General features: G+C 48.8%; 1 protein-coding gene across 1 annotated transcript; it reads right to left on the reverse strand.

Annotated features, from left to right (window-relative positions):
• Window positions 1–19,396: 19,396 nt before the first annotated feature.
• Window positions 19,397–20,925, reverse strand: LOC134934297 (oocyte zinc finger protein XlCOF7.1-like). Its single transcript, XM_063929761.1, has one exon. The coding sequence runs from the start codon at window positions 20,923–20,925 to the stop codon at window positions 19,456–19,458; it is 1,470 nt and encodes a 489-aa protein (XP_063785831.1). The 3' UTR covers window positions 19,397–19,455.
• Window positions 20,926–23,308: the final 2,383 nt, after the last annotated feature.

The raw sequence follows: 23,308 nt of genomic DNA on the forward strand, positions 1-23,308 counted from the left end.
GGTCCGATACCCTGTCAGATAATATTGATACCCTAGACAGGGATACTATTTTGCTAACCATAGAGCATATTAAAGACGTAGTCTTATATATGAGAGATGCACAGAGGGATATTTGCCGGCTGGCATCTAGAATTAATGCAATGTCCATTTCTGCCAGAAGAGTATTATGGACTTGGCAGTGGACAGGTGATGCTGATTCTAAAAGGCACATGGAGGTTTTGCCTTATAAGGGTGAGGGATTGTTTGGGGATGGTCTCTCGGACCTAGTATCCACAGCGACAGCTGGGAAGTCGACATTTTTACCTCAGGTTTCCTCACAGCCTAAGAAAAGCACCGTATTATCAGGTACAGTCCTTTCGGCCCAAAAAAGGCAAGCGGGTCAGAGGCGCTTTCTGTCTGCCCAGAGGCAGGGGAAGAGGGAAAAAGCTGCACCAGACAGCCAGTTCCCAGGAACAAAAATCCTCCCCCGCTTCCTCTAAGTCCACCGCATGACGCTGGGGCTCCACAGGCGGAGCCAGGTGTGGTGGGGGCGCGTCTCCGGAACTTCAGCGACCAGTGGGTTCGCTCACGGGTGGATCCCTGGGTTCTGCAAGTGGTATCTCAGGGATACAAGCTGGAGTTCGAGGCCACTCCCCCTCGCCGTTACCTCAAATCTGCCTTGCCGGCTGCTCCCAAGGAAAGGGAGGTAGTACTGGACGCTATTCACAAGCTGTACCTCCAGCAGGGGATAATCAAGGTACCCCCCCTTCAACAGGGGCGGGGTTACTATTCCACAATGTTTGTGGTACCGAAACCAGACGGTTTGGTGAGACCCATCCTACATTTAAAATCCTTGAACACTTATATAAGGAAGTTCAAGATGGAATCGCTCAGGGCGGTTATTGCAAGCCTGGAAGAGGGGGATTTTATGGTGTCATTGGACATCAAGGATGCATACCTGCATGTCCCCATTTACCCACCTCACCAGGAGTACCTCAGGTTTGTGGAACAGGACTGTCATTACCAATTCCAGACGTTGCCGTTTGGTCTGTCCACGGCACCGCGGGTATTTACCAAGGTAATGGCCAAATGATGATACTCCTTCGAAAGAAGAGAGTTATAATTATCCCGTACTTGGACGATCTCCTGATAAAGGCGAGGTTTAAGGAGCAGTTGCTAGTCAGCGTAGCACTATCTCAGGAAGTGCTGCATCAGCACGGCTGGATTCTGAATATCCCAAAGTCGCAGCTGATTCCTGCGACGCATCTGCTGTTCCTGGGTATGATTCTGGACACAGAACAGAAGAAGGTGTTTCTCCCGGAGGAGAAGGCCCAGGAATTATCATCTCTGGTCAGGGACCTCCTGAAACCAAAACAGGTGTCGGTGCATCACTGCACGCAAGTCAAGGAAAGATGGTAACTTCTTACGAAGCGATTCCTTTCGGCAGGTTCCATGCGAGGATCTTCCAGTGGGATCTATTGGACAAGTGGTCCGGATCGCATCTTCAGATGCATCGGCTGATCACCCTGTCCCCAAGGGCCAGGGTGTCTCTGCTGTGGTGGCTGCAGAGTGCTCATCTTCTCAAAGGCCGCAGATTCGGCATACAGGACTGGATCCTGGTGACCACGGATGCAAGCCTCCGAGGTTGGGGGGCAGTCACTCAGGGAAGAAACTTCCAAGGACAATGGTCGAGTCAGGAAACTTCCCTACACATAAATATTCTGGAACTACGGGCTAGTTACAATGCCCTGAGTCTAGCAGAATCCCTGCTTCAAGACCAACCGGTGCTGATTCAGTCAGACAACATCACGGCAGTCGCCCTTTTAAATCGACAGGCTGGCACAAGAAGCAGGATGGCAATGGCAGAAGCCACAAGGATTCTTCGATGGCCGGAGAATCATGTGATAGCACTGTCAGCAGTGTTCATTCCGGGAGTGGACAACTGGGAAGCAGACTTCCTCAGCAGACACGACCTCCACACGGGAGAGTGGGAACTTCATCCAGAAGTCTTCAAGCTGATTGTACACCGGTAGGAACGACCACAGGTGTACATGATGGCGTCCTGCCTCAACAAAAAGCTAAGAAGATATTGCGCCAGGTCAAGGGACCCTCAGGCGATAGCTGTGGATGCTCTGGTGACACGGTGGGTGTACCAGTCGGTGTATGTGTTCCCTCCTCTTCCTCTCATACCCAAGGTACTGAGGATAGTAAGAAAGAAAGGAGTAAGGACAATACTCGTCATTCCGGATTGGCCAAGAAGAACTTGGTACCCAGAACTTCAAGAAATGATATCAGAGGACCCATGGCCTCTGCCCCTCAGACAGGACCTGCTACAGCAGGGGCCCTGTCTGTTCCAAGACTTACCGCGGCTGCGTTGGACGGCATGACGGTTGAATGCCGGATCCTAGCGGAGAAGGGCATTCCAGATGAAGTCATTCCTACGCTAATAAAAGCTAGGAAGGATGTGACACCAAACATTATCATCGCATATGGTGAAAATATGTTGCTTGGTGTGAGGCCAGGAGGGCCCCAACAGAAGAATTCCAGCTGGGTTGATTCCTGCACTTCTTACAGGCAGGACTGACTATGGGCCTAAAATTGGGATCTATAAAAGTCCAGATTTCGGCCCTGACTATTTTCTTTCAGAAGGAACTGGCTTCACTGCCTGAAGTTCAGACGTTTGTTAAGGGAGTGCTGCATATTCATCCTCCTTTTGTGCCTCCAGTGGCACCTTGGGATCTTAACGTGGTGTTGGATTTCCTAAAATCACATTGGTTTGAGCCGCTTAAGACGGTGGAGTAAAAATATCTCACGTGGAAGGTGGTCATGCTATTGGCCTTGGCTTCGACCAGGCGGGTGTCAGAATTAGCGGCTTTGTCGTGTAAAAGCCCATTTCTCTGACGTCCTAGTGGATGCTGGGGACTCCGTAAGTACCATGGGGAATAGACGGGCTCCGCAGGAGACTGGGCACTCTAAAGAAAGATTTAGGACTATCTGGTGTGCACTGGCTCCTCCCCCTATGACCCTCCTCCAAGCCTCTGTTAGATCTCTGTGCCCGGCCGAGCTGGATGCACACTAGGGGCTCTCCTGAGCTCCTAGGAAGAAAGTATATGTTAGGTTTTTTATTTTCAGTTAGACCTGCTGGCAACAGGCTCACTGCATCGAGGGACTAAGGGGAGAAGAAGCGAACCTACCTAAGTGGTGGTAGCTTGGGCTTCTTAGGCTACTGGACACCATTAGCTCCAGAGGGATCGAACACCGGACCCGACCTCATCGTCCGTTCCCGGAGCCGCGCCGCCGTCCCCCTTACAGAGCCAGAAGCAAGAAGGTGGTCCGGAAAATCGGCGGCTGAAGACTTCGGTCTTCTCCAAGGTAGCGCACAGCACTGCAGCTGTGCGCCATTGCTCCTCATGCACACCACACACTTCGGTCACTGATGGGTGCAGGGCGCTGGGGGGGGGGCGCCCTGAGCAGCAATACTGGCACCTTGGCTGGCAAACTGGCACCATATATAGCCCCAGAGGCTATATAGGTGCTTTTTAACCCCTGCCAGAATCCATAAAAATGCGGGAGAAAAGTCAGCGAAAAAGGGGCGGAGCTATCTCCCTCAGCATACTGGCGCCATTTTCCCTCACAGCTCCGCTGGAGGGAAGCTCCCTGGCTCTCCCCTGCAGTCAATACACTACAGCAAGGGTTAAAAAGAGAGGGGGGGGGCACAATTTAGGTGCAGTATACAATATATATATATAGGCAGCTATAAGAGCAAACACTCTTTATAGGTGATATCCCTGTGATATATAGCGCCCTGGTGTGTGCTGGCATACTCTCCCTCTGTCTCCCCAAAGGGCTTTGTGGGGTCCTGTCCTCTGTCAGAGCATTCCCTGTGTGTGTGCTCTGTGTCGGTACGGCTGTGTCGACATGTATGAGGAGGATAATGATGTGGAGGCGGAGCGAATGCCTGTAAATGTGATGTCACCCCCCTGCGGGGTCGACACCGGAGTGGTTGGACTAATGGAAGGATCACGTGAAAGTGTCAACTCCTTACACAAAAGGTCGACGACACAGAACAGCCGGCTACTCAGCTTGTGCCTGTTCCAGCGTCTCAAATGTCATGGGGGGCTCTAAAAACGCCCGCTACCTCAGATGGCGGATACCGTCTCCAGTGTCGACGACGATGAGACTAGTGTACCCTCCAAATAGGTCCACCCGTTACATGATTGAGGCAATGAAAAATGTATTACACATTATGATAATACCCCAGGTACCACATAAAAGGGTATTATGTTTGGTGAGAGAAAACTACTCGTAGTTTTTCCTGCATCTGAGAAATTAAATGAGGTGTGTGAGGAAGCGTGGTCTTCCCCCGGTAAGAAATTGATAATTTCTAAACGGTTATTGGCAGCGTGCCCTTTTCCGCCAGAGGATAGGTCACGTTGGGAAACACCGCATAGGGTAGATACAGCGCTTACACGCTTATCAGAAAAGGTGGCACTACCGTCTCCGGATACGGCTGCCCTGAAGGAACCTGCTGATAGAAAGCAGGTGGTTACCCTAAAAGATATAGTCACACACTCGGGCATTATATTGCGACCAACCATTGCTTCGGCATGGATGTGCAGTGCTCCCGCTGCGTGGTCAGATTCCCTGTCGGAAAATAACTATGGATAGGGACAATATTTTGCTGAAAATAGAGCATATAAAAGACGTGGTCTTATACATGCGTGATGCACAGAGGGATATTTGCCGGCTGGCATAAAAAATAAGCGCTAGGTCCATTGCCGCCAGACGGGGGTTATGGACTTGGCAATGGTCAGGCGATGCCGACTTGAATCGGCACATGGAAGTTTGCCCTATAAGGGGGTAAAACTGTTTGGGGATGGTCTTTCAGACCTCGTTTCCACAGCTACTGCTGGGAAATCAATTTTTTGCCACAGGCTACCCCACAACAAAAGAAAGCACCGTATCATCAAGTACAGTCCTTTCGGCCCCAGAAAAGCAAGAGGGCTAGAGGCTCATCCTTTCTGCCGAGAGGCAAAGGTAGAGGAAAAAGCTGCAGCACACAGCTAGTTCCCAAGAGCAGAAGTCCTCCCTGCGTCCGGTAGGTCCACAGCATGGCGCTGGGGCTGCTCAGGCGGACCCGGGTCCGGTGGGGGCCCGTCTCAGAAATTTCAGCGCCCAGTGGGCTCTCTCACATGGATCCCTGGGTCCTTCAAGTAGTATCTCAGGGGTACAGGCTGGAGTTCGAGACGTTCTTCCCCCCGCCGTTTCCTAAAATCTGCCTTACCGGCACCTGCCTCTGCCAGGGAGGCGATGTTGGTGGCTATTCAACACTATAATCACAACAAGTGATTGTCAAGGTGCCCCTCCTTCAGCAAGGAAGGGGTTACTATTCCACAGTGGTTGTGGTACCAAAACAGAACGGTTCGGTGAGACCCATCTTAAAATTAAAATACTTGAACTTTTATATCAGAAGATTCAAGTTCAAGATGGAATCGCTCAGGGCGGTGATTATGAGCCTGGACGAGGGGGATTACAGGGTCTCCCTGGACATCAAGGATGCGTACCTGCATGTCCCCATTTACCTTCCTCACCAGGAGTACCTCAGATATGTGGTACAGGACTGTCACTATCAGTTCCAGACGCTGCCGTTGGAGTTGTCCACGGCACCGAAGGTCTTTACCTAGGTAATGGCCTAAATGATGATACTCCTTCGCAAGAAGGAAGTTTTTATTATCCCGTACTTGGACGATCTCCTGATAAAGGCGAGGTCCAAAGAACAGTTGGTAGTGGGGGTAGCATTCTCTCGGGAAGTGCTACAACAGCACGACTGGATTCTCAATATTCCAAAGTCACAGCTGGTCCCGAGGACACGTCTTCTGTTCCTGGGAATGATTCTGGACACAGACCAGAAAAGAGTGTTTCTTCCAGTGGAAAAAGCTGAGGAGTTGTCATCTCTAGTCAGAGACATCCTAAAACCAGGACAGGTGTCGGTACATCAATGCACACGAGTCCTGGTTAAAATAGTAGCTTCGTACGAAGCATAATTCCATTCGGAAGGTTCCACGCAAGGACGTTCCAGTGGGACCTGTGGGACAAATGGTCCGGGTCCCATCTACAGATACAACAGCGGATAACCCTGTCAGTAAGAAACAGGGTGTCGCTGCTGTGGTGGCTGCAGAGGGCTCATCTACTAGAGGGCCGCAGATTCGGAATACAGGACGGGGTCCTGGTGACCACGGATGCCAGCCTTCGGGGCTGGGGTGCAGTCACACAGGGAAGAAATTTCCAAGGAGATTTCGCTTCACATAAATATTCTGGAGCTAAGGGCCATTTACAATGCCCTAAGCCAAGCAAGGCCCCTGCTTCAGAACCAGCCGGTACTGATCCAATCAGACAACATCACGGCGGTCGCCCATGTAAACAGACAGGGCGGCACAAGAAGCAGGATGGCGATGGCAGAAGCCACAAGGATTCTCCGATGGGCGACCTACACCCAGGAGAATGGGGACTTCATCCAGAAGTTTTCCAAATGCGGGTAAACCGTTGGGAATGACCACGGGTGGACATGATGGCGTCCCGCCTCAACAAGAAGTTGAAAAGATATTGCGCCAGGTCAAGGGACCCTCAGGCGATCGCTGGGGACGCTCTAGTGACACCGTGGGTGTACCAGTCGGTTTATGTGTTTCCTCCTCTACCTCTCATACACAAGGTACTGAGAATAATAAGAAGGCGAGGAGTGAAAACCATACTCGTGGTTCCGGATTGGCCAAGAAGAGCTTGGAACCCGGAACTTCAAGAGATGCTGGCAAAGGACCCTTGGCCTCTGCCGCTCTGCCAAGACCTGCTGCAGCAGGGACCCTGTCTGTTCCAAGACTTACCGCGGCTGCGTTTGATGGCATGGCGGTTGAACACCGGATCCTAAAGGAAAAGGGTATTCCGGAGGAAGTCATCCCTACCCTGATAAAAGCCAGGAAGGATGACACCGCAAGACATTATCACTGCGTTTGGCGGAAACATGTTGCTTGGTGGGAGGCCATGAAGGCCCCGACGGAGGAATTTCAACTAGGTCGATTCCTGCACTTCCTGCAAGCAGGGGTGACGTTGGGCCTCAAATTGGGGTCCATCAAGGTCCAGATTTCGGCTCTGTCGACTTTCTTCCAGAAAGAACTGGCTTCACTGCCTGAAGTTCAGACTTTTGTTAAAGGAGTGCTACATATTCAGCGTCCTTTTGTGCCTCCTGTGGCACCTTGGGATCTCAACGTGGTGTTGGATTTCCTAAAGTCGCATTGGTTGAGCCACTTAAAACCGTGGAGCTAAAGTATCTCACGTGGAAAGTGGTCATGCTGTTGGCCTTGGCCTCGGCCAGGCGTGTGTCAGAATTGGCGGCTTTGTCATGTAAAAGCCCTTATCTGATTTTCCATATGGATAGGGCAGAGTTGAGGACTCGTCCTCAGTTTCTCCCGAAGGTGGTCTCAGCTTTTCACTTGAACCAACCTATTGTGGTGCCTGCGGCTACTAGGGACTTGGAGGATTCCAAGTTGCTGGACGTAGTCAGGGCCCTGAAAATTTGTTTCCAGGACAGCTGGAGTCAGGAAAACTGACTCGCTGTTTATCCTGTATGCACCCAACAAGCTGGGTGCTCCTGCTTCTAAGCAGTCTATTGCGCACTGGATTTGTAGCACTATTCAGCTGGCGCATTCTGCGGTAGGATTACCGCAGCCTAAATCAATAAAAGCCCATTCCACAAGGAAGGTGGGCTCATCTTGGGCGGCTGCCCGAGGGGTCTCGGCTTTACAACTTTGCCGAGCAGCTACTTGGTCAGGGGCAAACACGTTTGCTAAATTCTACAAATTTGATACCCTGACTGAGGAGGACCTGGAGTTCTCTCATTCGGTGCTGCAGAGTCATCCGCACTCTCCCGCCCGTTTGGGAGCTTTGGTATAATCCCCATGGTCCTTACGGAGTCCCCAGCATCCACTAGGACGTCAGAGAAAATAAGATTTTACTCACCGGTAAATCTATTTCTCGAAGTCCGTAGTGGATGCTGGGCGCCCATCCCAAGTGCGGATTGTCTGCAATACTTGTACATAGTTATTGTTACAAAAATCGGGTTTTGTTGTGAGCCATCTCTTCAGAGGCTCCAATTGTTATCATACTGTTAACCGGGGTTCCTATCACGTGTTATATGGTGTGATTGGTGTGGCTGGTATGAGTCTTACCCGGGATTCAAAATCCTTCCTTATTGTGTCAGCTCTTCCGGGCACAGTGCCTAACTGAGGCTTGGAGGAGGGTCATAGGGGGAGGAGCCAGTGCACACCAGATAGTCCTAAATCTTTCTTTAGAGTGCCCAGTCTCCTGCGGAGCCCGTCTATTCCCCATGGTCCTTACGGAGTCCCCAGCATCCACTACGGACTACGAGAAATAGATTTACCGGTGAGTAACATCTTATTATCTGATTTTCCATATGGACAGGGCGGAACTGAGGACTCGTCCCCAGTTTCTCCCTAAGGTTGTATCAGCGTTTCATTTGAACCAACCTATTGTGGTGCCCGCGGCTACTCGGGACTTGGAGGATTCCAAGTTACTGGACGTAGTCAGGGCCCTGAAAATCTATGTTTCCAGGACAGCTAGAGTCAGAAAGACTGACTCGCTATTTATCCTGCATGCACCCAACAAGCTGGGTGCTCCTGCTTTGAAGTAGACAATTGCTCGCTGGATCTGTAGCACGTTTCAACTTGCACATTCTGCGGCTGGACTGCCGCATCCAAAATCTGTAAAAGCCCATTCCACTTTTGCAAAATTCTACAAGTTTGATACCCTGGCTGAGGAGGACCTTGAGTTTGCTCATTCGGTGCTGCAGAGTCATCCGCACTCTCCCGTCCGTTTGGGAGCTTTGGTATAATCCCCATGGTCCTTACGGAGTACCCAGCATCCACTAGGATGTCAGAGAAAATAAGAATTTACTCATCGGTAATTCTATTTCTCGTAGTCCGTAGTGGATGCTGGGAGCCCGTCCCACGTGCGGACTCTCTGCAATACGTGTATATAGTTATTGCTTCACTGAAGGGTTATTGTTATGAGCCATCTGTTAATGGGGCTCATTATTGTTTCATACTGTTAACTGGGTATAGTTATCACAAGTTGTACGGTGTGATTGGTGTGGCTGTTATGAGTCTTACCCTGGATTCCATATCCTTTCCCAGTAATATCAGCTCTTCCGGGCACCGTTTCCCTAACTGAGGTCTGGAGGAGGGACATAGAGGGAGGAGCCAGTGCACACCAGATATAGTACCTAATCTTTCTTTTAAGAGTGCCCAGTCTCCTGCGGAGCCCGTCTATACCCCATGGTCCTTACCGAGTACCCAGCATCCACTACGGACTACGAGAAATAGAATTACCGGTGAGTAAATTTTTTTTTTTTTTTTTTAAATCTCCTAAACAACAGGGTGGGGTTGAGGGGGAGGGGGGGGGGGGGCACGTGCCTTGGTGCCCCCCTGTTGAGTCCGCCACTGGCTATTTGGTTAATTTAACCTGCACAAAAGAGGACTGAATATAATATGGAGGACTCAAAAGTAGAAACCTACCACTGGATCCAGCACGTTATTTGGGGTAGAACATTATATCTGGGATACTACTGTTCCCAGTACTATTCCCATCAGACTAAACACCTATTAGGAATACTACTCCTCTACATCTGTATTAGTGAGAGCTCATTAGATGGAATATCATCCATAATGCAATTCTAAATACTCTATATATACAATTGTATATACTCTGTTGCATGTACAATTGTGTGTGTTATGACATTAGTGCTATTGTTTTCTGGATGAGAGAAGATAAGGACAGACATCAGCGCTATTGTTTTCTGGATGAGAGGAGATGAGGACAGACATCAGCGCTATTGTTTTCTGGATGAGAGGAGATGAGGACAGACATCAGCGCTATTGTTTTCTGGATAAGAGGAGATAAGGACAGACATCAGTGCTATTGTTTTCTGGATGAGAGGAGATAAGGACAGACATCAGCGCTATTGTTTTGTGGATGAGAGGAGATAAGGACAGACCTCAGTGCTATTGTTTTCTGGATGAGAGAAGATAAGGACAGACATCAGTGCTATTGTTTTCTGGATGAGAGGAGATAAGGACAGACCTCAGTGCTATTGTTTTGTGGATGAGAGGAGATAAGGACAGACCTCAGTGCTATTGTTTTCTGGATGAGATAAGATAAGGACAGACATCAGTGCTATTGTTTTCTGGATGAGAGGAGATAAGGACAGACATCAGTGCTATTGTTTTCTGGATGAGAGGAGATAAAGACAGACATCAGTGAGCAGGGAGTTCTATGTATGTTTCCTTCTACTGAGCAATCCCTGACTTTAAGAAAGACCCTGTGTTTACATTTCAGCACCAGCTATAGGAAGTAATTCAGACCTGATCCCTGCTGTGCGTTTTCTCGCAGCCTGCGATCAGGTCCGAACTGCTCATGCGTATGCACCGCATTGCGCAGAAGCGTCGGACGACTACACCGGGCATCGGTGCATAGTGATGGGATGGTGCGAAAAAAGCGATCACGCGGGCGATCACAAGGAGATTGACAGGAAGAGGGCATTTGTGGGTGTCAACTGTGGGTGTCAACAACGAGCATCTTGAAAAACGCAGGCGTGTCCATGCGTTTGCAGGGCGGATGTCTGACGTCAAATCCGGCCCCGGACAGGCTGATGCGATCGCAGCGGCTGAGTAAGTCCTGGGCTGCGCAGAGACTGAACAAAATCAGTTTGTACAGCCCTGATACACATGCGATCACACACTTGCACAGCGAAAATACACTCCCCCTGTAGGCGAAGACTTTCTGATCGCAGGACTGCCAAAACCCTGAATTATTCCCATAGAAAGGGATAAAAAGTACTAGTGCAGTAACTAGGTGAGGGCCAGCGGTGCGTTGCACAAGGCACATCTGCACTGTGGGCGCATCTGCTAGCACACACATGGGACATACTCCCGTATTCCCCAAGTGCCATCTGCAAAATACCGTACGCAGATGTGATCAGTATATGTACTATGCAGCGTTCCGTCCGTGGTACCCCCCACTGCAGCCTCTCTGCTCCATCCAGCCACACCTCCTTGCCTTCCGGGAGAGCATTAGTTAGCTGTCCGAGGAGCAAGCAGGGTCGGTACTGCCATAAGGCCACTAGGGGGCTACGACGAGGTCAGCTGCTACTAGAATGAAGGATTATTCTGAAAAGAGTTATCCTTCATCAACTACAGGATGTTGGTGGTGGCCGCGGGTCTTCACAGCCACCACACAGAGAGCACTGACATGTCATTTGCTTGTACGTCCCTGCTCTGCAGTCACCTGTCCGGCTTCCATGCAATGCTGCCTCCTGCTCTTCCCTCCTTCCCTCTCAGCCAGACACAGAGAAGCTCCGCCTCCCAGGACAAGAAGCTCAGCTGCTGCTGCTGGCCTGTGCTGGCCGGGGCTGGGAGCTGAAAATGCAAGACAATAGGAGTCAGTGGGGTTATCAGCAGCCAGGACTCTGGGGCTGCCCTGACACAGATCCAATGCACTTTCTGGTGTGAGCAGCCATCTCATGCTTCTCCTGATCTGGTCTGCCCTATGTAACTGCAGTGCTGGAGATCACCATGCCGAGGTGAGCAGGCTGGGGTCTGCATGTCTGAAGGGGGTCTTGTATTTCTACCTGCATCTGTCACAGCATACCTTGTCAGCTGTGGGGTAGTGCCACTGCAGCAGTACTTCTCTATAGCCCCCCTAACTGTATGTATATATCGTCCATAACTAGGTGATTGCCAGTGGTGCCTGGCACACAGTGTAGATGCACTGTGGGTGCAGGACCATTGGCAACACCCACCTGGCCATGCCGCTGCCACACTGTGGTGTCTGCAGCCACCTGGCCATCCGCCCACCGTCACCACTCAGCTCAGCTGCAGTGCATTGCCCGCCTACATCTTCTCACATAGGTAGCCAGGCGGTGCTGCAGCTCAATCACCTCGCCCCCCCCCCCCCCCCCCCCCAGTGTTCTGGGAGAGATGACATCTCTCCCTGCCCACCCACAGTGCCCTGCACAGAGCTGCAGCACTAAGGCGGGAGCGGGAAGGACAAGAGGACTGTCGGCTGGTCAAAGGTAAGTATTACACCCACACTTTCATACTCTCTCAAACCCCTTCCCCCCTGGACTCTGCTGCTGTACTGTGCAAAAAGGGGGAGTCTTCCATCGTAATGTGTAAAAAGAGGACTCTACTGACGTAATGTGTAAAAAAGGGGACTCTGCTACCGTAATGTGTAAAAAAGGGGACTCTGCTGCCGTAAAGTGTAAAAAAAGGAGACTCTGCTGCCGTAATGTGTAAAAAAGGGGGCTCTACCTTCCTGTTGTGTATTTTTGCCGTATGCCTACGGCACGCACTGATCCTGTTTTGAATATGGGGGAAGGGGTTGTGCAGATGCTGTTTCTTGCACACAGCGCTAAAATGACTAGTTACGGCGCTGAAAAGTACATTTGCTGACTGCTAATAAAAAATCTTATGGGGGTAAAATTGTTTGCTATATAGTCATCAGCAGCACACAGCCCTTTAAATATCTACAATGGTTCTATTTTCTAAAAAGCAGAAGAATGTAAAGAAATTTGTCATTCTAATAAAATATATTTGTCCCATAATCAAAAACACCATCAACACATCATCAAATTATAATTTTATTCAATATAAAGTGTTATGGGAACAGTCACCAGTAACCCGAATGGTTATTACAGATATTACTTGAACATGGTCATTCGGTCTATGGGGGTCATTCCGAGTTGATCATGTTCCCAGTCATGCGGGGGGACGCCCAGCACAGGGCTAGTTCGCCCCGCATATCTGTCCTCCCCCCCCCCCCCCCCACCCTCCGAACAAGTACAAAAGCATCGCATAGCAGCGATGCTTTTGTACTTGCTGAGTAACTCCCGGCCAGCGCAGATTCTGCGGCTGACCGGGAGTTGATCGTTGCTGCCCCCGGTTGCAGTGTCTGCGTGTGATGTCACGCAGCCGCTGCCCCCCACAGTCCGGGTCCTGCGTTGGCCGGACCGCGCCCCCATAACGGCAGCCAAACGCTGCCGTGCCGCTTCCTTCCACCCAGTGACTGCCTCTGCCTGTCAATCAGGCAGAGGCAATCACTAGGGAACAACGGCCTTTGGCCATCCAGCATGCGCAGGTTCGACCCGATCACTGCGCTGCGATAAATTGCAGCTAGCAATCGGGTCAGAATGACAGTCCTGGCTGAGATGGATCTCTAGGTACTCTGTCATGGTTATTAATGTGTATACTTTTATAATGATTCTAGTTTTTAAAAAAAAATAAGAATTTACTTACCGATAATTCTATTTCTCGTAGTCCGTAGTGGATGCTGGGAACTCCGTAAGGACCATGGGGAATAGCGGCTCCGCAGGAGACTGGGCACAAAAGTAAAAGCTTTATGACTAGCTGGTGTGCACTGGCTCCTCCCCCTATGACCCTCCTCCAAGCCTCAGTTAGGATACTGTGCCCGGACGAGCGTACATAATAAGGAAGGATCTTGAATCCCGGGTAAGACTCATACCAGCCACACCAATCACACCGTACAACTTGTGATCTGAACCCAGTTAACAGTATGATAAACGTAGGAGCCTCTGAAAAGATGGCTCACAACAATAAACAACCCGATTTTTGTAACAGTAACTATATACAAGTATTGCAGACAATCCGCACTTGGGATGGGCGCCCAGCATCCACTACGGACTACGAGAAATAGAATTATCGGTAAGTAAATTCTTATTTTCTCTGACGTCCTAGTGGATGCTGGGAACTCCGTAAGGACCATGGGGATTATACCAAAGCTCCCAAACGGGCGGGAGAGTGTGGATGACTCTGCAGCACCGAATGAGAGAACTCCAGGTCCTCCTCAGCCAGGGTATCGAATTTGTAAAATTTAGCAAACGTGTTTGCCCCTGACCAAGTAGCTGCTCGGCAAAGTTGTAAAGCCGAGACCCCTCGGGCAGCCGCCCAAGATGAGCCCACTTTCCTTGTGGAATGGGCTTTTACAGATTTTGGCTGTGGCAGGCCTGCCACAGAATGTGCAAGCTGAATTGTACTAAAAATCCAACGAGCAATCGTCTGCTTAGAAGCAGGAGCACCCAGCTTGTTGGGTGCATACAGGATAAACAGCGAGTCAGATTTTCTGACTCCAGCCGTCCTGGAAACATATATTTTCAGGGCCCTGACTACGTCCAGCAACTTGGAGTCCTCCAAGTCCCTAGTAGCCGCAGGTACCACAATAGGCTGGTTCATGTGAAACGCTGAAACCACCTTAGGGAGAAATTGAGGACGAGTCCTCAATTCTGCCCTGTCTGAATGAAAAATTAGGTAAGGGCTTTTATATGATAAAGCCGCCAATTCTGAGACACGCCTGGCTGAAGCCAGGGCTAACAGCATGACCACCTTCCATGTGAGATATCTTAATTCCACAGTGGTGAGTGGTTCAAACCAAAGTGATTTTAGGAACCCCAAAACTACATTGAGATCCCAAGGTGCCACTGGAGGCACAAAAGGAGGCTGTATATGCAGTACCCCTTTGACAAACGTCTGAACTTCAGGCACTGAAGCCAGTTCTTTCTGGAAGAAGATTGACAGGGCCGAAATTTGAACCTTAATGGACCCTAATTTTAGGCCCATAGACAGTCCTGTTTGCAGGAAATGCAGGAAACGACCCAGTTGAAATTCCTCTGTAGGGGCCTTCTTGGCCTCACACCACGCAACATATTTCCGCCAAATGCGGTGATAATGTTTTGCGGTTACATCCTTCCTGGCCTTGATCAGGGTAGGGATGACTTCATCTGGAATGCCTTTTTCCTTCAGGATCCGGCGTTCAACCGCCATGCCGTCAAACGCAGCCGCGGTAAGTCTTGGTACAGACAAGGTCCCTGCTGGAGCAGGTCCTTTCTTAGAGGTAGAGGCCACAAGTCCTCCGTGAGCATCTCTTGAAGTTCCGGGTACCAAGTCCTTCTTGGCCAATCCGGAGCCACGAGTATAGTTCTTACTCCTCTCCTTCTTATGATTCTCAGTACTTTGGGTATGAGAGGCAGAGGAGGGAACACATACACTGACTGGTACACCCACGGTGTTACCAGAGCGTCCACCGCTATTGCCTGAGGGTCCCTTGACCTGGCGCAATATCTGTCTAGTTTTTTGTTGAGACGGGACGCCATCATGTCCACCTTTGGTTTTTCCCAACGGTTTACAATCAGGTGGAAGACTTCTGGGTGAAGTCCCCACTCCCCCCGGTGGAGGTCGTGTCTGCTGAGGAAGTCTGCTTCCCAGTTGTCCACTCCCGGAATGAACACTGCTGACAGTGCTATCACATGATTTTCCGCCCAGCGAAGAATTCTTGCAGCTTCTGCCATTGCCCTCCTGCTTCTTGTGCCGCCCTGTCTGTTTACGTGGGCGACTGCCGTGATGTTGTCCGATTGGATCAATACCGGCTGACCCTGAAGCAGAGGCCTTGCTTGACTTAGGGCATTGTAAATTGCCCTTAGTTCCAGGATATTTATGTGAAGAGACGTTTCCATGCTTGACCACAAGCCCTGGAAATTTCTTCCCTGTGTGACTGCTCCCCAGCCTCTCAGGCTGGCATCCGTGGTCACCAGAATCCAGTCCTGAATGCCGAATCTGCGGCCCTCTAGAAGATGAGCACTCTGCAACCACCACAGGAGAGACACCCTTGTCCTTGGAGATAGGGTTATCCGCTGATGCATCTGAAGATGCGATCCGGACCATTTGTCCAGCAGATCCCACTGAAAAGTTCTTGCATGGAATCTTCCGAATGGAATCGCTTCGTAAGAAGCCACCATCTTTCCCAGCACCCTTGTGCATTGATGCACTGACACTTGTCCTGGTTTTAGGAGGTTCCTGACTAGCTCGGATAACTCCCTGGCCTTCTCCTCCGGGAGAAACACCTTTTTCTGGACTGTGTCCAGAATCATCCCTAGGAACAGTAGACGTGTTGTTGGAATCAGCTGCGATTTTGGAATATTTAGAATCCACCCGTGCTGACGTAGCACTACCTGAGATAGTGCTACTCCGACCTCTAACTGTTCCCTGGACCTTGCCCTTATCAGGAGATCATCCAAGTAAGGGATAATTAAGACGCCTTTTCTTCGAAGAAGAATCATCATTTCGGCCATTACCTTGGTAAAGACCCGTGGTGCCGTGGACAATCCAAACGGCAGCGTCTGAAACTGATAATGACAGTTTTGTACCACAAACCTGAGGTACCCTTGGTGAGAAGGGTAGATTGGGACATGGAGATAAGCATCTTTGATGTCCAGAGACACCATATTAATATTAGTCCCCTTCTTCCAGGTTCGCTATCACTGCTCTGAGTGACTCCATCTTGAATTTGAACCTTTTTATGTAAGTGTTCAAGGATTTCAGATTTAAAATCGGTCTCACCGAGCCGTCCGGCTTCGGTACCACAAACAGCGTGGAATAATACCCCTTTCCCTGTTGTAGGAGGGGTACCTTGATTATCACCTGCTGGGAATACAGCTTGTGAATAGCTTCCAATACCGCCTCCCTGTCGGAGGGAGACGTTGGTAGAGCAGACTTCAGGAACCGGCGAGGGGGAGACGTCTCGAATTCCAATTTGTACCCCTGTGATACTACCTGCAGGATCCAGGGGTCCACTTGCGAGTGAGCCCACTGCGCGTTGAAATTTTTGAGACGGGCCCCCACCGTGCCAGAGTCCGCTTGTAAAGCCCCAGCGTCATGCTGAAGACTTGGCAGAAGCGGGGGAGGGCTTCTGCTCCTGGGAAGAGGCTGCCTGCTGCAGTCTTGTTCCCCTTCCTCTGCCCCGGGGCAGAAATGAGTGGCCTTTTGCCCGCTTGCCCTTATGGGGACGAAAGGACTGAGTCTGAAAAGACGGTGTCTTTTTCTGCTGAGAGGTGACCTGGGGTAAAAAGGTGAATTTCCCAGCCGTTGCCGTGGCCACCAGGTCCGATGGACCGACCCCAAATAACTCCTCCCCTTTATACGGCAATACTTCCATATGCCGTTTGGAATCCGCATCACCTGACCACTGTCGTGTCCATAAACTTCTTCTGGCAGAAATGGACAGCGCACTTACTCTTGATGCCAGGGTGCAAATATCCCTCTGTGCATCTCGCATATATAGTAATGCATCCTTTAAATGCTCTATAGTCAATAATATACTGTCCCTATCCAGGGTATCAATATTTCCAGTCAGGGAATCCGACCAAGCCACTCCAGCGCTGCACATCCAGGCTGAGGCGATTGCTGGTCGCAGTAAAACACCAGTATGTGTGTATATACCTTTTAGGATATTTTCCAGCTTTCTATCAGCTGGTTCCTTGAGGGCGGCCGTATCAGGAGACGGTAACGCCACTTGTTTTGATAAGCGTGTGAGCGCCTTATCTATCCTAGGGGGTGTTTCCCAACGCGCCCTAACCTCTGGCGGGAAAGGGTATAATGCCAATAATTTATTCGAAATTAGCAGTTTTTTATCGGGGGAAACCCACGCTTTGTCACACACCTCATTTAATTCATCTGATTCAGGAAAAACTATGGGTAGTTTTTTCACACCCCACATAATACCCTTTTTTGTGGTACTTGTAGTATCAGAAATGTTCAAAGCCTCCTTCATTGCCGTGATCATGTAACGTGTGGCCCTACTGGACATTACGTTTGTCTCCTCACCGTCGACACTGGAGTCAGTATCCGTGTCTGGGTCTGTGTCGACCATCTGAGGTAACGGGCGCTTTGATTTGCCGGCTGTCTCATGTCGTCAACAGTTTTTTGCAAAGTGCTGACACTGTCACGTAATTCCTTCCATACGACCATCCAGTCAGGTGTCGACTCCCTAGGGGGTGACATCACTATTACAGGCAATTGCTCCGCCTCCACATCATTTTCCTCCTCATACATGTCGACACAATCGTACCGACACACAGCACACACACAGGGAATGCTCTGATAGAGGACAGGACACCACGAACCCTTTGGGGAGACAGAGGGAGAGTTTGCCAGCACACACCAGAGCGCTATATATATACAGGGATAACCTTATATAAGTGTTTCTCCCTTCTATAGCTGCTGTATTTGTATTATCTGCCAAATAGTGCCCCCCCCTCTCTTGTTTTACCCTGTTTCTGTAGTGCAGGACTGCAGGGGAGAGTCAGGGAGCCGTCCTTCCAGCGGAGCTGTGAGGGAAAATGGCGCTTGTGTGCTGAGGAGATAGGCTCCGCCCCCTTCTCGGCGGCCTTTTCTCCCACTTTTTTTAGGAAAACTGGCAGGGGTTAAATGCATCCATATAGCCCAGGAGCTATATGTGATGCATTTCTTTTGCCATATAAGGTTTAAAACGTGTTTTATTGCGTCTCAGGGCGCTCCCCCCCAGCGCCCTGCACCCTCAGTGACCGGAGTGTGAAGTGTGCTGAGAGCAATGGCGCACAGCTGCGGTGCTGTGCGCTACCTTATTGAAGACAGGAACGTCTTCTGCCGCCGATTTTTCCGGACCTCTTCGCTCTTCTGGCTCTGTAAGGGGGCCGGCGGCGCGGCTCCGGGACCCATCCAAGCTGGGCCTGTGATCGTCCCTCTGGAGCTAATGTCCAGTAGCCAAGAAGCCCAATCCACTCTGCACGCAGGTGAGTTCGCTTCTTCTCCCCTTAGTCCCACGATGCAGTGAGCCTGTTGCCAGCAGTACTCACTGAAAATAAAAAAACCTATTTAAACTTTTACTCTAAGCAGCTCAGGAGAGCTACCTAGCATGCACCCTTCTCGTTCGGGCACAAAAATCTAACTGAGGCTTGGAGGAGGGTCATAGGGGAAGGAGCCAGTGCACACCAGCTAGTCATAAAGCTTTTACTTTTGTGCCCAGTCTCCTGCGGAGCCGCTATTCCCCATGGTCCTTACGGAGTTCCCAGCATCCACTAGGACGTCAGAGAAATCATATTAAATGTTCTTTAGTATTAGCCTGGTACACAGTGTGATCTCTTTTGGCTTTAGCTATTAAACTCAAGAATGTGTTGTAACCCATAGCAACCAGATCTCAGCTATTAGCTTTCTAGTATCAACAAGTTAACACATATAACAATCTGATTTGTTGTGCTGTGTAAACGGGAGCCGGGTTGATGCGACCCGTTTCCAGTTCACTGTGTGGATTGGCGGCACTTAGAGAACATGTGATCTCCAATCGCTGCACCCACGCGTCACCACTGATGTCACCAACCATGCAATATGCCGGGTTGTGGACAGCGACGGCAAGTGGCCTGAGGCGGGTCACACCTGTGTTGGGCTCCCAGGTGTGACCCGCCTCAGGTGGTGTGAAATGGGTATTAGTCTTTAGCAAGACTGATTTATATAAAACACTTCCCATATTCAGAAAATAACTATTGCCTCCCTGGAATACATAATGTGCTGGTGCAAGTTAACTTAATTAAGAAACACATGCTACATTCAGGCCCTCAGAGTGACTCTTCATGTGATTAATTAGTGTTTTCTTGTTAGCAAAACTCTTGCTACAGTCAAAGCATTTAAATGGCTTCTCTCCTGTGTGACTCCTCTGATGTGTAACAAGATGTGACCTGCAGGAAAAACACTTACTGCACTCAGAACATGTAAATGGTTTCTCTCCTGTGTGAATCATCTGATGTGTAACAAGCTGTGACTTGCAGGAAAAACACTTGCTGCACTCAGAACATGTAAATGGTGTCTCCCCTGTGTGAATCATCTGATGTTTAACAAGCTGTGACTTGCAGGAAAAACACTTGCTGCACTCAGAACATGTAAATGGTTTCTCTCCTGTGTGAATCATCTGATGTGTAACAAGATGTGTCTTGCAGGAAAAACACTTGCTGCACTCAGAACATGTAAATGGTTTCTCTCCTGTGTGAATTCTCTGATGTCTAACAAGATGTGACTTGCAGGAAAAACACTTGCTGCACTCAGAACATGTGAATGATTTCTCTCCTGTGTGAATCATCTGATGTGTAACAAGCTGTGACTTGCAGGAAAAACACTTGCTGCACTCAGAACATGTAAATGGTTTCTCTCCTGTGTGAATTCGCTGATGTCTGACAAGATGTGACTTGCAGGAAAAACACATGCTGCACTCAGAACATGTAAATGGTTTCTCTCCTGTGTGAATCATCTGATGTGTAACAAGCTGTGACTTGCAGGAAAAACACTTGCTGCACTCAGAACATGTAAATGGTGTGTCCCCTGTGTGAATCATCTGATGTGCAACAAGCTGTGATTTGCAGGAAAAACACTTGCTGCACTCAGAACATGTAAATGGTTTCTCTCCTGTGTGAATCATCTGATGTGTAACAAGATGTGACTTGCAGGAAAACCACTTGCTGCACTCAGAACATGTAAATGGTTTCTCTCCTGTGTGAATCATCTGATGTATAACAAGCTGTGACTTGTAGGAAAAACACTTGTTGCACTCAGAACATGTAAATGGTTTCTCTCCCGTGTGACTCCTCTGATGTCTAACAAGATGTGACTTGCAGGAAAAACACTTGCTGCACTCAGAACATGTAAATGGTTTCTCTCCTGTGTGACTCCAGTGATGTCTAATAAGACTTGTCTTGCAGGAAAAACATTTGCTGCACTCAGAACATGTAAATGGTTTTTCTCCTGTGTGACTCCTCTGATGTATGACAAGTTGTTTCTTATCGCGAAAACATTTGCTGCATTCAGAGCATGTAAATGGTCTCTCTCCTGTGTGACTCCTCTGATGTGCTACAAGATGTGACTTCTTGAAATAACATTTGCTGCATTCATAACATTCAAATAGTTTCTCTCCTGTGTGAATCCTCTGATGTATGAGAAGATGTGATTTATATGTAAAGCGTTTGTCACACTCAGAGCACAGATGTGGTTTCTCTCCTTTGAGACTCATCATGCATTGGAGAAACAAATTAATTGTTGAAAGTTTTCTCTGTCCAGAAAATGGAAATATTTTTTATGAAATCTCCAGAGTCGTAAGAAGAAATGACGTCTTTGGTTGACTTGATCTGAGAACAATGACCTTTTCCACAATGTCTTCTAATATTCTTATTGGGAATCCTGCTCCTTATTTGTCCTGTTAGAAAACAGTTAATATTTTAAAGCAAAACTATGGGGGTGGAACAGCAGCACAGAGTATATCAGAAGACAGCATAACTCCGGAATGCCTGGACCAATTTCCACCACACTTGGTAGATATATGACTTACAATCTGGGAACAAACACTGTGGGAGTAAGACACCCCTAGCACCCATAGGGGTTGGACAGCAGCACAGAGTATTTCAGAAAACAGCATAACTCCAGAATGTCTGTACCAATTTACAACAAACTTGCTACACATATGACTTACAATCTGGGAACAAACACTGTGGGGGTGGAACAGCAGCACAGAGTATATCAGGAGACAGCATAACTCCGGAATGCCTGGACCAATTTCCACCACACTTGGTAGACATATGACTTACAATCTGGGAACAAACACTGAGGGAGTAAGACACCCCTAGCACCCATAAGGGTTGGACAGCAGCACAGAGTATTTCAGAAAACAGCATAACTCCAGAATGTCTGTACCAATTTACAACAAACTTGCTACACATATGACTTACAATCTGGGAACAAACACTGTGGGGGTAACACACCACTAGCACCCCTATGGGTGGGCCAGCAGCACAGACTATATCAGGACATACATGACATGTCAGTGATGACAGGGCTTCATGTGAAAGTGGCAGTGATATGATATGATATGAGGAGGTGAATGGAGGTAGCAGGAAGCCACACGCTGATGGTCATATAGTGGGAGGAGCAGGGTCTCCAGCAACACAGAGTATACTAGGAGATGCATGGTATGTCAGGCAGGACAGGGCTGCATGTGACAGGGGCAGTGACATGATGTCAGAAGGGGAATGGAGGTAGCACAAACACACACTGAGAGTTATATAGTAGTGATGAGCGAGGTTCGGTTTTACTCGGTTTTACTCGGTTTTACTCGGTTCTCAAAACGGCATCTTATTGGCTATCCAAAACACGTGACATCCGTGAGCCAATAAGATGCCGTTTTGAGAACCGAGTAAAACCGAATCCGCTCATCACTATTATATAGTGGAAGTAGCAGGGTCCCCCAGCAGCACAGACTGCATCAGATGTATAATGTGCTGCCCTATATAAGAAACTGTAAATAAATTTATCATTTCACAGAGGCACTGACATGATGTGAGGAGGGGCATGGAGGCAGATAGAAGCCACAGACTGAGAGTTGTATAGTGGAAAGAGCAGGGTCCCTTGGGGGGACCAAAAATGTGTCTGGCCACTACACAAAGTGGGTCAGGGACGCAAGATATGCCTATATACTAGATCTCCAACCAATGTCATTTACCGAACAACTATAATTCTAATTTACCATCTTTATCCCGCAGCGAAGCACGGGTATTCAGCTATTGTATAATATAATCACCTTACTCTGAAGATCCTTCCTCTGTCTCTCTCTTACTGCTCCATCCTCCCTGCTCTCCAACCAGTAACTCATCCAGCAGCTCCTCCATCAGCTATCAGTGGCCTGATACAGACTATTTATAGTCACTCCTCCCCATCTATCCCCAGTAGTTCCCAGGATGGGCAGAAGGAATTCTTACACTGAGAGGTGACATGTAAATGAGGGTCACATAACATTAGTATATAGTCACTCAGCACATCAGCTTCTCGTGACCAGCTTCTTGTCTTGTAAATGAGGTGTAAATATTCCTAAAGTCACTTACTACAATGGGAAATGGTAATTACACCCTGGCAGTGGTAACACCTTGCATTCTAATTAGATCACAGCAGCCTCTGGCCTCCTGTTATGTCACCAAATGGAACTTTTGTTTAGGAGTCACCTATTGTCCAGGCAGAGTATCAGTAGAAAGACCTGTTGAATTTACCAGCAGCAGGAACATCACAGTGATTCACTGTAAATCATATAATCAAATTGGCACCAATAAAAAGTTTGAACAAATCTTGAAAAAAATAAAATAAAAACAAATATATATATATGTGAAAGCCCTCACTCACTCATCACTAATTCTCTTCCCGATATCCCGATATGTTAGCAAGCTGAAATGTAACATAGGTATTCTTCAGGTGGGAATTAGGAAAACTACATAATTAGAATTATAATAAACCTCCCCTAAGGGGGTGAAAAGTGGCTTGTGTTGTGTGAACGATAACGCCCAAATGGACAATCGTATCAAATTTTGGATTGCACCTCCAGTGTGTAGAATTTAGTAAATCTACAAAAGTGG

This window comes from Pseudophryne corroboree, chromosome 6 (assembly GCF_028390025.1).
Source record: "Pseudophryne corroboree isolate aPseCor3 chromosome 6, aPseCor3.hap2, whole genome shotgun sequence".
Taxonomy (NCBI): Eukaryota; Metazoa; Chordata; class Amphibia; order Anura; family Myobatrachidae; genus Pseudophryne; species Pseudophryne corroboree.

Bases quoted from the DNA above. Each gene is read 5' to 3' on its own strand.
- LOC134934297 (XM_063929761.1), bottom strand. From the start codon at position 20,925: ATGAGTCTCAAAGGAGAGAAACCACATCTGTGCTCTGAGTGTGACAAA.